We start from the raw sequence: 17,153 nt of genomic DNA, 5'->3' as shown, positions 1-17,153 counted from the left end.
CACTGCTTGGCCATAAGAGATGCATAACCTCTCCTTTGTCTAGAAGACATGCAGTTGCCTTTTGAGTAGCTTGGTGTGTTCAAAGAAAGCCACTTCTGTGCATGGCAAATCACTAAGGGCCTTCTTATACAAGCTCCACAGGGCTTGGGAGAGACCAAGAGCTATGTTTGGCCTCCAGGGCTAATTCCCTGAAGGTGTAGCATGCTTCCTGCACACATCATGAAACTAAATAAGATTAACTTCCTATGCTCGAGACACTCTGACTGCAGAGCTCTTTGGGGCTGGGAAATCACAAGTAGCAAAATCAAGTTCATAGTAAGAGATTAAAAAAAAAGAGTAGATATTCTCCAGTCTATCAGCTGAGAACGTTTTTTTAGCATAAGTTCACTGCTGAAAGTACAGTAAAGCAAAAGAAAATAAATCTCTGACATTTGTGTAAGGCTTTAGCCCTAGGCTGATCAAAGACACGCATGAGAAACTTGACCTGCCAAAGGTATCTTGCTTTAGCCTTTAAGATGTTCCCTTCATCATGAATCTTCTCATTTTCCTTCCTAGCACTGCTGAACTGCTGTTTTCTCAACTCCTTGTTTTTAAATGTGTCTGTTGCAGCTACTCTTGGATGCTGGTGCTCACGTTGAGGGCTCTGCTGTTAACAGTGGAGAAGATAACTACGCTGAGACCCCACTTCAACTGGCTTCAGCAGCAGGTAAGTTACACGCAACCATGGCATGCTCTGTCTCTTGCTCTCACAAAACAAGCACAACTAATTGATGCCTGGGTCAGGGATCTGTAAAATATGTTAGGATTTGCTCTGCATTGTGGTCTGCAGGTATTGCAGATACAGCAAAGATACTTAATGGGCAACACCAGGAGTTAGATAGTCAGCATTTTTTTCATTTCTAAACCACTAATGTGAACTCAGCCTGAGTTGGCAGTGACTGACAGCAATCATGTGCAACAGCTGATGGGCACTAAATGAGTGCCTACTTCTGCCAGGAGTACCAACTATTATCTCCTGCCAGCAGCCTCCATACTTAAGCTGAAACAGCTCCTCCTTTGCATGGAGCTCTGTGAAGAAACATAAAACAGCTACTGTCTAGCCTAGGCATGTCTTGGATCTAAATAACTTCCAGATGCAAAAATTAACAAGTTTAAATTCAGCCTGAGGAAAGAACTGCTATATCGAGACATTTGTTTTATTAATTTATTAAATACGAGTAAAATTCTGCATTTCTTCTATCTAGCTCTGTAAAGATTTTAGCATTCTATAAACAAGTCTGTGCTAGTCTAAAAGTTGTTTTTCAGCATGCCAGTTCTAGCCCTTTTTTCCCCTTTCATTTCCTTCTGCTTTATTTTTGTGCCTTCACAAACACAAATCTCTGCCTTATCTGCTCCAAGTTTTACTAAGAGCATAAAAAAAAAAAAAAAGCCTCCTCCCCCCCATGCCACAATGAAAGATGCACATTGTGCAAGGTCTGTGCCACCACTCACTGCTGTATCTTATGAAAAGTGTGGAAGAGAGCCCAGGTGAATGTGAACTGTACCAATATACCTGTCTGCAAGGTAGCTCTATGGAAGCCATGGTCAGCAACTCCCTTCTGGCCTTCTCTGTTACCTCACCCACCAACTGAACAGCTTTTCTTTCTGCCTGTAGCTAGCTGTGCATGCTTGTGTAGTTCAGCTGCTCTGCGACTCCATTCTTCTGAGAGGTGTCATGAAGCCTAACACATGCTTACAGGATGCTTTGAAAACCTTAGTTGGCAGCTTAAAAGCTGCTGGTACGCTTTGCCTGATAACATCCTGAGTTACGTTTCAAAAAAGAAAGAGACATGATATTTCTCTTAATTGTTTCCTAGGGAACTATGAGTTGGTCAGCCTATTGCTAAGCAGGGGCGCCGACCCCCTCCTGAGTATGCTGGAAGTCAATGGCATGTCATCTTCACTTCATGAAGATATGAATTGTTTCAGTCACTCAGCTGCACACGGACACAGGTAAAGCTCCATTCATGTTCAGAAGAGTTTTTTGCCTAAGGCTTACGCACTGTAGGTGTATTGCTTATCTTCTGCCCAAATCCCTGGGTGTGCAGTTCAGAAGATGGTGTTAATGCTGACATTAACCATTTTTTAGCACTGCTTAGTTTCTCTGATTATTCTAATTGTGATGTAGGTAGTGCTGGGGGGAACTGACTGATTAAGCCAGTAGCTGCTTTCTCTTGCATCCTTTTGAGGGGAAAAAAATCATGCAAGATTTTCATTATTCAGTAATAGTACCTTTAAAAAAAGAAAAGGATTATATTTTGGTCAAAAGCACAAAATGCAACAGAAAGGTCACTTGTTTTTTCTCTCATTTGCTGGTGTAGCTCTGCAGCACTGAGAGGGTAGAGAGGAGCTGGTTCTAGACCTCCTTTAGCAGATTAAGTTCCACCTATGGGCTAGCTGCAAAGATAGCAGTTCATGATATTGAGACAGATTCCCATCACATTAAGAAGTGGCAAAAATAGACAGCTACAGAATTCAATTGAATGTATCACTGGTTTCTGGGTGACCGACCAAGAGAACGCTCATTAATACACTGAAAAGCTAGACTAGGCTTCCTAACCCTGCTTGCAGGGTGGTTATTTAGAAATAAGATGTTATGTACAAACTCATCCAGAAATTCTTCAATTCCCAGAAAAATGTCAGCATAACGAGCCAATTAAAACAGGCCCACACCACCCACAGAGATGGGCTGAGTGGTATCCAGGGGGTCTCCTGCAGCGTTACCACACGCCTTTATGGCAACGTGCTCAGTAGCAGCTACCTAGTTGGCACACAGATGTGTGTTACAGCAGAGCCAAAAGCACACCTCCCGGCACACCACGCATCTGGCTACACCAGGGAAAACATCTCAAGTTCAAATGAGGCCCAAACACAGCAGAGCTGGAACAGCCTAATGCTGTTATTTACAGTGTAAAACTACAGAAACGCTGTTCTGATCCCAACTCTGTTCCCCTCCTCCCACAACCTGCTGTGACATCCAACCATGCAAACTGAAATTCAAGGCTTATTCTCCAGTCTGCGAGGGCAGGGTGATGGAAAGCCTGCAGTTCCCCTGTTCTAGTCACATGGAGTCGTGTGGGTGCAAGGAGAGCACCAGCTAGTGGCAGTGTGGTGCCACAGCTGCGTGGACTCCCGGGGATGAGAATGTCTGTTGCAGATGGCTGCAGCTGTCTGCAGGGAGACCAAATGATGCAAGCTGCCTACAGTGTTTGTCTGGACATAAGAAAACCTCTTTCTTGTAACTGCTCTCTGAAATTCCAAACCAGAAAATTCTCCCTGGATTTAGTGAGGCAGAACTGTCATTTTTTATGGTTTCTATTTGCTGGTACAGAAAGCAAGGCTAACTAAAACAGCAGTGCTAAAGTTGGTCAGTCAGGAAAACAGCAAGGGTTCTAATAGATGCTTTGTAATTCTTACTTCAGAGCTTTAGGTGTTACCATAGATAGAGCTGACAGAAGGAAGTGTGCTTCTAGAAGTGTGCTAAAGTATAGGCTGCAATAAAAATCAGTTTGCTCCAGCACTCTGAAATGTGTCCTGGTGCTGCTAGGGTACAAGAGCATACTGCATTAATTTGTCCCTTCTATAAGGGCATCAATTTCTATCTTGCAGTTGGGGGAAAGGAGGAGTCTTAAATGCTGCTCTGTATCTGCGAGATGTCTGTCAAAGCCCAACTCTATCTTTGGGAATGAAGTCATTTGCTAACCCAAATTATAAACCCAAATCACAACAGTCCTGCCTGAATTGCTGCTCTTCCATTTATTAATAAGCAATACTACTTGTTCCTCCTCAGGAATGTTCTGCGCAAGCTCCTGACCCAGCCCCAGCAAATGAAGGGAGATGTCCTCTCACTGGAGGAGATTTTGGCTGAGGGAGTGGAGAGTGACACCTCCAGCCAGGGCAGCTCCACAGAGGGACAAGTCAAGCTATGTAAAACAAGAACGAAAGCCCTGCAAGAGGCCATGTATTACAGTGCTGAGCATGGCTACGTAGATATCACCATGGAGCTCAGAGGACTTGGTAAGGTGTTTTCTTCATTTATTTTTTAAGTCTTGTGCACATTCAGGGAACACAAAGCTTTTTCCCATTTCATTTGGACAAATGCCTGCAATCCCAACTGGAAATCTATCCTAAGTTTCCAGGAAACAGCTATACCTAATAATCAAAAGCAAGGGCCATCTCTCCCCCTCACATACTCTGTTTGTAAGGCTAGCCCCTTTAACACAAAGGTAACATCAGGAGTTAAAGTGGGTTTGTTCTAGAGGTGAAAGAACAGATTTGATCTGAAAGCAGAAAAGAAAAGCTTTGAAATTTGAGTGTCTATTGTCAACAACAAGAAAAAGACCTCATGCTATGTGTAGGGTCAGGTATTCAAACAAGTTTAGAATAAATTTACTCTGTTCTGACCATTGATGAAGTTAAGTACACAACAAGAAGTCTCTGGTCCTTACCACTCAGCAGGAGGTCCTGGACCAGTTTACCAGTCCTCTGCTACTGTAGACAAGTTGCTTAATCTGTCAGTGACCCAGCTCAGTCACCTTTAATGACAAGACAAAAATGTATCTGCTGTAAAGAAATAAAAGATCTACTTCAGCACTAATGCTTCCGTGTTATTACGTACTAACAGAGGTATCCACTCACTGTTATTTCTGTATTCATCACCTTTCTTTTGTCCTGGCTGCAGGAGTCCCATGGAAGCTCCACGTGTGGATTGAATCACTACGGACAACCTTCTACCAGTGTCGCTACTCGGTTGTACAGACCCTCTTACGGGAATTTGTCACCATTAAGGAAGAAGACTATAATGAGGAACTGGTTAACGAAGGGCTTCAGCTCATGTTCGATATCCTCAAAACCAGCAAAGTAAGCATTAGTTTTATAACAGCATCAAAATCAAGCGTTTGAGCCAGGTCTTCTGCAACTGTATAAACCAGGGCACATCAAAAACAACTGAGTGCGTACACCGAGTCCCTGTGACTGCAGTGTGAAGATGACCCCAATAGCATTTATCTAAATTCATACACAGCCCAATGATAGGGAATCAAAAAAGCAGCCCTCACAATACTGATATTCATTTCTTTATCAGTGAAAGCTATTCTGTTAAAAGTTCAGTTCAGCAACTGGATTTTGAAACTGTGCAAATGTAACAGGAAGCCTTATCATTACACTACTGGGCAATTCAGGCTACTTCAGCAGTATCTTCTAGGAGCTTTCTGAACAAAGCTTTTGTTCAGCAACATTTTCCTTCTTTTCTCTCATTTAAAGATTACCTATGACTATTTCATGACAGAGGGTTGGCCTGTAAACTGTTGCTGAGAGCGTTCTTTCAGAGTGCACCGTTAGATCAAGTGGCTGGTCCTTCTGTTTTGAGGTTGCTCTTATAAGGAGCAGTTGCCTTGAGAGAACTGTTACAGAATGTTTGAAACTCTCTCAGAGCAAAGTGCTGATTGATATCTGTTCTATTCTCCTCACAGAATGATTCTATCAATCAACAGCTTGCATCCATCTTCACCCATTGCTACGGCAGCAGTCCTATACCCAGTATTCCTGAAATCCACAAGACATTGCCAGCACGGCTCGGTAAGATGCTCACCCAAACACTGAAGCTTTTGTAATATTTCTTTGAAAGCATATATTGTTTAAAAAAACAAAAACACACCACACCAAAACTCATCCTCATTTTCTTTTCTTGCTTTAACAGATCCTCACTTTCTAAATAATAAAGAAATGTCTGATGTGACCTTCTTAGTAGAAGGAAAGCTGTTTTATGCACACAAAGTCCTGCTGGTTACTGCATCTAACAGGTAAATAAGTCACTTTCTACAGCTCTGTACATAATATAAAAGGAAGCTCTGACCCTTCTCTATTGTTTGTGACTAATTCTTCATCACTCCCTCCAGTAATGCAGCTGCTGAGGATATGGTCTGCAGACATAATTCAGAGCTGCAGGATCAGTCCATATCATCTTTGCTAATGTTAAGAACACAGCAAAAGGATGAGTTTTTTTCTAGCCATTCAATTGTTCCTAGTCATTCTTAGTACATGTTAAAGAAATCCTGGGCTGCACTGACATGAACTGATCAGTAATAACCCCTAGAAACCTGTGCAGTAGTTGGGAGTGCACAGACCAAGGCATTCCATGCCTTTTTCATTCCCCCTCTCGGTTTGCTATCTAGAGGCACAATTGTTCCACACTTCACCTGTGGCTGGTACACATGTATCTCTCTCTCACTGGCAAAATAAGTGTTTTCAACTATTACGATGTGAGTTTGAATGAATCTCATGCAATTTACCTGTTAATTTGCCCCTGAAGTTCCAAAGCTATTATCTTAGGATTAAAAGGAATGTTTTGGTTGTCAACTTAAAAATGGTAACAAAGGAAGATCTTTCACCTTGCTTAGACTCTTTGCCAACAGGCAATGAGTGTGTGAAGTAATAATACAGAAATCTATTAAAATTATTCTCAGGTTTAAGACTCTAATGACCAATAAAACGGAACACGACAGCCATGGAAGCAAGACTGTTGAAATTAGCGATATGAAATACAATATTTTCAAGGTATGTTGCATAATCCACCTTTTCTCTACTCATCATCTTCTCAATTACTTTGAGGCTGCGAGGGCTGAGACTTAATATTGCTGATAATCTACAACTAGATATGAGCTTAAATTCAACCTCTATTCCATGAATCTGAAGTCTGGCTCTAGCCTTTCACTAGGACCAAATTCAAACAAAAACTTACAGCTTATTTGTTTATAATCTTGCTAGACAGTTGTTTCTTCCATAAGGTAGGTGAAACAGTCTTATACTTAACATACTTCTAAAAGGCTTCCAGGCAGATCTCAGTTTCTGTTAACCAGAAGGTAAGCTTACTTGCAGGCAGACTACCCTGATTACACAGACTACTATTGCAGGCTTCAAAATGAATTCAAATCACATTATCAGAAATTAGTGACATTGTTTTCAAGACAGGCTCACAATCGAGAATTTCACTTCATTTTTATGACATCTCTGGATTAATGGGCCTAAAATTTGTGATGTAGATGAAGTTGGTTACTTAGCACATACCCAAGGACAAAAGCAGTGAAGTGTGCCAGTTAGTTATTCCAGCTTTCCAGGTCTGCACCTCAAATTTCAAAGAAAGGTACAGAACAAAAATCTAAAGTCCAGAATGGGTTGTGTAATTGCTTCACTACAGTGCTGGGGCTCTTTCTATGATGCATACAAAGCTGCCATCAAACTTCACATTGAGAGAATGGAAATTGCCTGTTGGAACATCTTGGTCCTACTTGAAAGGGGCTATGTAAGTTTGGATGTCATCCATCCAACACCAAACTATGCAACTCAGGAAGCGACAAAAAGTAAAATAGAATCAAGTGGAATTAAACCTCCCTAGCAAAATTTTTTACATCAAAAGGTTTCAGAAGATAAACTTTTGCTTCACTGAAGAATGCAACTAATTAAAAAGTAAAACAGTGGCAATACTTCCTGGAACTAGATGATTTGATGGTAAACAAAATCAGGCTAGTTAAAGAAATTCTGACATTCTACAGTAATCTCAGTTACAGCATTCAGAGGATGGGGCAGCAAACTGAATCACTGGAGCTCTAGGTTCTGCTTGAGGCTCTGCTGGAAAGCAGCTTGCCTTCCCTGTGCTTTCTCAAATAGGAAAACTTTACAAGTACAAGCTTAATTTTGTTACCACTACTGTTAGAAGTGGTAAGCACAGCATGCATCCATACCTGCTTCCACAGTATAAGAACAGCGGAGTGACTTCCCTTTCCAATACCAAACTGAGCTGTTCCCTAGATATGGCAATCCTGGTTTAGCTGGGGTGCACACATGGAGATCAAAGAGACTCAACTGCCATTGCTGCAAACAATTAGGCTTTTTCCTCCTGCCCCAATGGCGGCGGGGGGAGGCTGGAAGCTGATTAGAAGCACAGCAGGAAAGGCAAGAGGCTGGGGGGTCCCCGCAACACACATGCTCATGGCATGGCAGACTCAGTGCTCCAGCTAGCTGGCAGCTGTGTGTGACCAGCCTGTGGGGCTTTACCAAACAAGAATGTTTTTACAAGGATATTCGTATCAGAGACACACTGGTCACTCTCTCAGCTTAGAATCTTCAGCACGGCCCTCTTCAAAGCCCAAGAAGAAATAAATATTAGAAAGCAGCAAACTCGCAACAAGAGAAAAAAAAAAAGCCAAGTGGAGATGGGAGCCAGCATATTATGTGATCCTTGTCTGCTCAGGAAGGGAAGTGCAGTCATTCACTGCCCCCTGTGACTTCAGTGATAACAGCTTCATGGCTGGCCTTCTTCCCATTCCAGATGCTGATGCAGTACTTATACTATGGAGGAACAGAATCCATGGAAATTCCCACCACTGATATCTTAGAGGTGAGAGTATTTTCTTCTAATCTTGCTAAGTGCACTGGAGCATAAACAGGGTTTGAAAGTCAAAAACTAGGAGCTAACAGCAAGCTTGCAATCCAAGAGTAGAGAATTTCAAAGTTGCAATGCAGTTGCTTGGAAATGAGAATTAGCAATTATTTGATATTATGTCCATGAGATACAAGGGGAAAAAAAAAAAACAACAATACACCACTGCAGTGTTTTTGGTACTAAAGCTGTGTGAAAGCTTCCTCTATGAAGCTGGGAGAAGTAAGACTTCAGAGACGGTGTAGCTGATTCCACAGCAGCCAAACAGCAAGGGGCTTAAAAATCACAAAGAAACAACTGAAACAAGCTGAACTTCTGCAGCACTAGTTACAATTCAGCAAAAGTCAGACTAAGAGCACTTCCCTGTTACAAACAAGTCCTCTTACAATAATGCTGTTTAGTCACAAGCGGTCTGCTGAGATTGAAGTTTGCTGCTAAAGACTACACACAGCTGTTCTGCTTTCTTTTGAGAAAAGGGGCTGTTCAGCAGCCTAAGAATTGTCTGTCATAGTGACAAAAGGCAGCACAGATGCAGGAGAAGCAAGCCTCTACTAGTGGCCTTCCTGCTCCGTCGTGAGGACTGAGCTGTTAAACGAAGTAGTCTCATACTGTTCAGAGAAGAGATCGTCAGTTCTATCTGTCCACGTTCCCTAGCTCTTTCAAGGCTCACGAGCTTCTCTCCTCCTAATAGCTGTTGTCAGCTGCCAGCCTGTTTCAACTGGACGGCCTCCAGAGACACTGTGAAATCCTCTGTGCCCAGACGATCAGCATGGAAAACTCTGTTAGCATCTATAAATATGCAAAGGTATGCACCAAACTGCCTTATTTAGGAATCACAATGAGTCTCATCTCAGTGAGTAAATATAATGAGCGTAGAACAGGTATGCTGGTAACTGCCCCAGCCACAACCGCAAGTGAGATGATGTGTTATGTTTCAGCCTGTAAAGTCCTACACAACACTAGTATGTTTTTCCATCCAAAGCAATCATGTATGAAATCGATGAGAGATCCCTATAGAGCTGTGTAGAGGTGACTGGGGGCGCTGAAACAGCAACATCATCCAGCAAAGCCCGAGAGATTCACATCCTTACAGCAGCAGAGGCACTTGATCATACAGTACAGCAATTAAGCAGCAAACCCTTTCCCTACACTCTTGCTGAAATATCTTTTGTATAGCTACAGAACTAGCAGAAACCTTTATATCAAACAACCCAACAACTGTTATCAATAAAATCATTGAGAAAACAGCCTGCCATTCCCAGAAGTTTATCAGACACAGCATCAGATCCCTTAAAAGACAAGCAGAAGTATTAGGGGCAGACGTGCACCCTCACTTTGCCCATAGTGGTGCACTGATTTTTTTTGCTGCCTGGCTATCAGACTGGGCTTTTTTTTTTTTTTTTTTTTTTTTTTTAAATCCTGTGGAACTCAGGCTGGTCCAATAACCTTATGCAACAGTAGAGGTGGAAAGGATCATTCTTCCTTTGCCTTCAGTACTTTTCATTAAATAACTATTTGCACAAAACTCCCAGGACCCTAGTGTATGCATACAGTGCTTCTAAGTACTGAACACTTCATTTTTCTTCCGTTACCTAGCTGCCCAGAGCAGTTCTGAAGGAAAGGGAACTGGATCACAGCCAGACTGCCCCCCACCATGTTTCAGAAATGCAAAATCCCTGTTTTCCTACATTCACCTCCATTCTCTAGCAGAAACATATTTCCTATTGCTATGAGTTGTACACACCATCTGGCAATGCATTACTTTATGTTGTGGCACCACTCCCTGCCTGCACAGCAGAACAGGTACCTTGGCCACTTCATCAGCCAGCTGCTCTCTTCCTTTAAGAGGAAGCAACTGGCCTGCAGGCCCCATGGCTCTGCCAGCAGCAGCCCACCAGAGGAAGAAATTAAAAAAAGCTTAAATGCCTCTCTGCTCACACCTGTGCCTGCAAAAAGCATCAATAGAAATCACCAGTCATCACTGGTCCTACCAGAGTTCTTTTCCATAGTCATTACTGTTGTTTTTTTTTTAATCTCAGAAAACACTGGAAATGAAATTAGGCCCAGGCACGTCCATAGGTCTGTGGCATAGCAAAAGAGCTAACTGACTGTACTCTTCTGCAGATACACAACGCACCTGAACTAGCGGCTTTTTGTGAAGGCTTCTTCCTTAAACACATGAGCTCTCTTCTAGAGCAGGACTCATTCAGACAGCTGATCTACGGCAGGAACAGCAAAGTGCAAGGCTTGGACCCTCTGCGGGACTTGCAGACAGCCCTGGCTGGCCGCCTGCATTCTGTGTATGTCACCTCAAGGGTGTGAAGCAGGAACAAGGCAGTGGCAGAAGCACTGGTTCAAAACGCACGGGGACACGGCTTCATGCAGAGCTGAGGCTTTCCTGTCTGCCTTCTGGAGTCATCAGTTCTCGCTGGAAGTCCCCCTGTATCAGATACCCCATCAGCAAGGGGGGGTGTGCCTCATCCCACTGAAGGAGGGGAGCTGGCTTCTCTGTGCTACTACTGTCAGAGCTACGCTGTGTGAACAGTGTGATCAAGAGCTGGGCAGGCAAGCAAAGAACCCCAACCGAAGAGATCAATACTGCCATCCAAACAACGTACAATGTGGGCCTGCAGAGAAGTGAGGCAACTTACCTAGATCTAACACCTCATATCTAGTCTTAAGTGTCCGTCTACACACCATAATGGCCACCTAGTTCATATGCGTAGATATTTTACTTGTAAAAAGGCTGCATAGAAGGAGTTTTCTAATCGTGTGGACCACTGCCCATTCAACAAGTCATCAGTCTGAACACACAAGCTGATGTATGCAGACCTCTTCACTGCAGTTAACAAGCACCAGTTTCCACACACGGCAAGAGACTCCAGCGTAAGTTTTCCCCTGAACTGTTTGCACCTTGAGGGAGAAATTGTGTAGATGTACGAGGCTGAGTAGGAGCTACTAACTCTGGAATTACTCGCTCTTCACACATAATATGAAGAACTGAGCTGGGGCAGGGAGGGAAGAAAACTTTTTTAAAATACAGTTTCACTGTGCTAATTGTTTAATCTGGATCCAATTTGAGAGGAAAAAGTACTGTCTACCCTTTCACTACAGAGGTTTGATAGCCCAATTCACTTTTAACTTAAAAACACATTTGCGAACATTATCTGTGAGATCTGACATCATAAGAGAGACTTTCTAAAAGACTCAGGCATAGAAGCAGCTATCGCTAAGCTGAAAAACTGTCTGATAGCATAAACAAGCAATAAAAATCTCCGTAAGACCATGAGAAACGTACAGCTTGATGCTTTGTTTTCTCTCTGGAGAGAAGCTGGGGGTACAAGCTCTGAAATCAAGTCTTTGCCTCCACATCCTCATCCATGGGGTGATGTTTCCACTACCTCAGGGAAGACCGTGCACAGCACGCTGCTGACTGCTGCCTCGAGGTAGGCTGCACTCTGACATTTGGGCTGCAGCACTTACACAAGATGCCTCAACTGAAATACTCAAGATTCACGTTTTTCCTTGCTTGCAGTAGATGGATGTTTCTATATAGAAAGGACTTGTGCTAGACATTCTCCTAGCTGACTTCAGTCAGGAAACAGCTCAAGATACAGTTTTGTGTCTGAGGCCACTTACCTTTCCCTTTTTAAATAAGCCCAAGCTTAAGAAGCTGGTTACTCATACATAGCTGCACACCTTGCTCTCACCAACCTTCAGCTGTTCCCCTGAACTATGTAAGCAACGTCCAAAAGCATATGCTAAGATGTGCTCACTGGCTACAGATGGATGAAGGAGAAGGAAAAGCAATAGTTTAGGTGGGAAACTGCCACTTAAAAAATCCAACAAATAATATTGTAACTAAGCACACTGGTAGAGGTAGGCTTAGCTGAGCATAAGCTCCAGTGCAAGATATAGACATGGTTTAAATAGAGAAGGAAAGGAGAATGAATTACAGCACCCTTCAACAAAATTGCCAAAACCTGCCATACCTTCCTTTCTGAAGGGTTTGCATCACAGGCACACTGCATGCAAGGAGAACAATCAGCCTAGGATCAGTCATCTGACAGACACGTTGGTCAGAGCACACACACAAATTTGTGTACACATCCACTTTTGAAGATCACCAGCTTCAGTGACTCTATTTATTATCAGAAAGCCATAGAGATGATACAAAATTATTACTGTTCTGCCAGAAAACCACCACAAAAGGCTCTATCTTGGAAGGTATTTTCAAGCAGCTGCTCCAGCTATTTGTACAAAAATGTAGGTCCTCTTTTATTGCTGTAATATTACAATGCTTTGTTAATTGTACATTAACGTTGTCATTTATGTAAATGTACCGGGATTTTATTAACAACGTAATTTTAAAATACACAGCTGCTGTTATTTATTCTGCTTCTCTAACAATGACAAAGGCATATTTAAAATCTTCTGTGGAAAAGGTAGTTGCAGTTTCACCACCTTGCATCGTTTCGGTATATGTACCTAATTTGATGCTTCAAAGCAAGGGATAAAAAGGCATTCATTTCCCTGTCCCGTGTTCACACTTTTTTTTTTTTTGCATAATAAATGAAACTTGCATTTTTCCTAGCTCAAGTGAAGTTTACCTAGGCACCCTTCATTGAAAAGAAGCAGATGTGAAAGAAAAATCCTAGTTCTGGGATTCTTTTCCGTTGTGTATCAGGCAGACCTCAGGAATTAAAGGTCAAACCCACTCCACTCTAATAGTAACAAAGAAGAGGTGACAGAGCAGAAAGCACTTCTGTCATGGCCCTGGCACCTAGAAGGCTGGGCTGGCTCTGACAGGTCTGGGTGGCTGAAGCTTTGCTCTGGTAGTTGCAAGACTAGTAGTCCTGTGTTTGAAGATCACACTGGCAACCACCGGTAGTCAGGTGAGCAACAGCACAGGGAGCCCTGCTGAACTTTGCCCATGAGCATTACCCACACACAGCCAACCCCAGAGACAGAGGTTAAGGAGGCAGCCATAGCTGCATGGGTTTTATCCCTGACCATCAGATGATAAAGCCAGAGATTTAAGCAATGACAAAAAATGGAATACCTGAATAGAAAGCTGCTAGACTCATTCAGTCTCTTCCTCTTATTGTATTTATCAGAAATGGTGGCTTGCTATAACCAGGCTGCAAAGAGCAAGGGCACTTACTCATCTGTGAAGTCAGACACACAGAGGTTTCTTTCTGCTGACAGCAAGAATTTGACCCAGAAATAACGATTTCTTTCCCCCTCTAAGTCTGCCCCATAAATCTTTCAGACCCCTATGGTGTTTGGATAATGCCTCAACTGTAATGCTGGATTCAGTGTAACCCTGCAGGAGGACTCAAATACTTTACTTCTTAGAACACCGGTTCTAAGGACTTCAGAAGAAGCCATTAATACAACCAGAATGTGTGTTCAGCTGCTGAGAACCTATTAATGCTTGCTTCTTTCCTTCAATTTCCCACCACACACCTGAACAAAGGGTGCTGTGCCGCACACCTCTCTGCTGCAGCAAGACCTGAAATCCAGTTCTACAATAAATGAGCACCACAAGCATTTGTTGATGTGATCTAAAAGAATTCTGCTGGGAACGATGCATGAGGGATGCTTTCTGTTGTACTGTGCCCTTAAACCAGCATGCTTGGAAACCAACTAGTGCAAATCCTGACTTGCTTTCAAGAGTCATGGAATACAAAGATCTAAGATTCCCTCTGGAGCACTTCTGCTCTAGAAAGTAGATTAAATAGAATTTTTTCATCTAACTAGCTGCACCTCTATTTTATGCAGTACTGCCCTTGTAGTCCTAGAACGCGTAGCGAAGTTGGCACAAAACTTTGCTGGTCATAGTTGTACGATTTCATGGAGCAGAGGAAACAGCACTCATACACCTGCCTGAACACACTCTGCCTTTGAGAGTCAAATAAACCCTTACTGCTTTATGATAAGCCCTTACAGCGCAGACAAACTCCAGTAAACGTAGCACTGCTACCAACTGGCCCTCCCCAAACACTGCACAAGCGACCAGATACTGTGTCCTGCACGTGCTGTAACAGACATAGGAGAACACAAGAGTGGCAACTCCTTCGAGGAAGTGGGGCTGTAAGCAGCTGCCTCCACTGCTCGTGACAGAGAAAGAGGATGCAAAAGGTAGATTTGGCTCCCCCAAGAGGTTTTGAGTAAAAGAGATCCACTGATGCACAGCAAACAATACAGAATACTGCTCTCAGTACTATTTGCCCAGGCAGAAGGAAAAAAAAAAAAAAAAAAAAAAACTATTGTTGTACAATGAAAGTCACAGCAAAGCAGGGAAAAAGGCCTTACTACAGCACTACGGGTTGGCCTGTTATCAGAACTAGAGTCATTTCCAGCCCCAGCACTCTTTTCCTACTGCTCCTAACTAAAAAACAAGCCAGCCAGTTCAAAACCATTCCTACCCTCAGTCAGACGGGTTCCAAGCCCATTGCTTCACAAACCACTCACAGGACAGGCAGTACAGAACATCACACAGCTCAGCTCTGCCTCCAGTGCCAGCTAGTCACGAGGGTACACCTGAGTTTGTACCTTCAGCCTTTGCACATCCAATATACCCACCTCTACCTTGCAGACCACTCACTGGAGCTGTACCACAGCTATGGGAGCTCACCTCCCACCCAAAACGCAGAGCCAGCTCCCAGCAGCAGGGAAGGTCCTCAGCTTCACTGCTTTCACTTCTTCCCAGATACCTCACAGAGGTCAGCTCCTTCCAGCTGTCAGAACAGCTCACGGGCTCCAGTGAGCAGGATGATTCTGCTGACAACTAGGTCACAGCTACCCACCACCTACAGGGTGCTGCTCACTAAACGTGGCTTTCCCACTCTCTTCCAATTAGCCCCAGCACTGTCATCACAAGCAAGCAAGCTGGTGTGGGCACAGAAGGAGAGAGCTGACACACAGCAACGTGCCGGGCACTTGATCAGCACCACAGGAGCAAGGCTGAAAGCTGTAAGCTGACTTAGCTGTAAGCTTACCTAGCGTGTTTACAACAGCCTGAAATGCTACTGCCTCTGGTTACAGTTATGCAAGAAACTGTCCCATGCACAGGAAATATGGAGAGCCAAGAGGGCTGTGCCTTCAGCTACATACACACACTGCAACAACAGCCCATCTCAGGCTTCTTCACATATGTACAGCCCCTCTGGAGGGGACCCTGGTACAGAAGTAACATGTACTCAGAGCAAAAATTACTGCAGCAAAACAAAACAAAACCAAAACAACAAAACAGAAGTTAACATCTGGAGATACAGAAGTTACTCCCTTCTCATCTTCCGTGCTGTATGAAACCTTGATGTACCCCAGCTACTGAAGGACAGATAGCCATGCCCTACTGCTAGAGCTCATTCACCTGGCCCTTCCTCCAGCTGGGATTGTAACCCAGCTTATTTGAGCTAAAGCACAGACAGAGGAAAATGTGGTTTGACCAGAGTTGGTAAAATAGAATTAAAAAATAATAATAATAAAACCTCCTCTCTCACTTATTTTAGTATGTGAGATCTTTTTTCCATTTTGCTTTTCAAAGAGCAATTGACAGGCGGAAGAATCCAAAGAACTGCCAGGAATCACAAAGCATGCATGGAAAACTTGAAAAAGAATGGTTCAGCTCTGAATAAAGTCATTTTTGTAGAAACAGCATAATTCTGCTCAATGCTCCATAGCGGGAGTGGCATTGTGGGGCACAGTCATTAATAACACTGAGAAGTACAAATATAAGCAAAGCTCAAAGCCCTCAAGCTGTTTCTGACAACTAAAGGACAAACTCACAGGTAACAGAGCAAAGATTACCACAGCCCACAGCAGACAGCAAGCAGGAGAAGCAGCTGAATACCAGTATCTGCCAAATAGTAACATCCTTATTTGTTTGAAGAATCCATTTTAATTTTGCCTACTACCTTCTACTTTGACTTACAATTCACAAGAAGTTTTGCCAGACTACATTAATATGTTCACTGATCACCTCCTAGCTACTGGGGGAACACGCCAGTTTCCTATTTTATTTCACAGTATTCAGTAGTAAAGATTGGCAAAATTTGGCTTGTAAGGGAGGGGAAAGAAAACATACAAGGAGACATGACAGGACCACCTTTCTTACATCCTCACCTCTATTTCAGAAAGCATCCCACACCTCCATCCCAGCATCTCTGAGCATCCCTGGACTCAGGCTCAAAGAGCACGCTGTGCATTGCTTGTTTTGCCTCACTGCCAGTCTGGCTCCTGCATCAATAAGCAAACGTACTTTCCTTAAGATGGTGCCAGTAAAACAGACAGCCAAGTTTCTAAGGCATTTACAGCCTACCAGCATGAGACCATATTTCCTGAAACAACCATTGCCTCTCTCTGGCTTCAGGCATCAGAACAGCTTCACAAGGACAGTCAAACAAGTCCTGAACCTTAACAACACGTAGATAACTGTAATAAAAGCTCCCTTAAACCTTCATTTTTAATCTTTAAGTAGAACCAGAGTTTAGCAGTACTCACAAGATGTACACTGTAATTTACACCACTTTTATGTTTTAAGAAATTAATATTTTCTTACCACAAAAGCTTAACACACAATAAGAAGAAAGTGTTCCCATACCATCATCTATACCTAGAGCAAGCAAAACACTACAACCTGCATAACAAACTCATAATCCACACAGAATCC

General features: G+C 43.1%; 1 protein-coding gene across 1 annotated transcript in view; it reads left to right on the top strand.

The window, feature by feature from the left end:
* ABTB2 (ankyrin repeat and BTB domain containing 2) overlaps positions 1 to 14,703 on the top strand; it is a 133,836-nt gene extending 119,133 nt beyond the window's left edge. The window contains exons 8-17 of the mRNA XM_042813340.1: positions 610 to 706; positions 1,857 to 1,992; positions 3,830 to 4,056; positions 4,721 to 4,899; positions 5,511 to 5,616; positions 5,738 to 5,840; positions 6,504 to 6,594; positions 8,366 to 8,434; positions 9,168 to 9,281; positions 10,601 to 14,703. Coding sequence (XP_042669274.1) covers positions 610 to 706; positions 1,857 to 1,992; positions 3,830 to 4,056; positions 4,721 to 4,899; positions 5,511 to 5,616; positions 5,738 to 5,840; positions 6,504 to 6,594; positions 8,366 to 8,434; positions 9,168 to 9,281; positions 10,601 to 10,798 — 1,320 coding nt within the window. The 3' untranslated portion in view covers positions 10,799 to 14,703. The remainder of the gene's footprint in view (positions 1 to 609; positions 707 to 1,856; positions 1,993 to 3,829; positions 4,057 to 4,720; positions 4,900 to 5,510; positions 5,617 to 5,737; positions 5,841 to 6,503; positions 6,595 to 8,365; positions 8,435 to 9,167; positions 9,282 to 10,600) is intronic.
* Positions 14,704 to 17,153: the final 2,450 nt, after the last annotated feature.

Source organism: Centrocercus urophasianus, unplaced genomic scaffold, assembly GCF_019232065.1.
Source record: "Centrocercus urophasianus isolate 14NV4802_14NV808 unplaced genomic scaffold, USGS_Curo_1.0 seq_14, whole genome shotgun sequence".
In the NCBI taxonomy this organism is placed as follows: domain Eukaryota; kingdom Metazoa; phylum Chordata; class Aves; order Galliformes; family Phasianidae; genus Centrocercus; species Centrocercus urophasianus.
The sequence above is the reverse complement of the archived record's forward strand: the minus strand, read 5'-3'. Positions and strand labels throughout refer to the sequence as shown.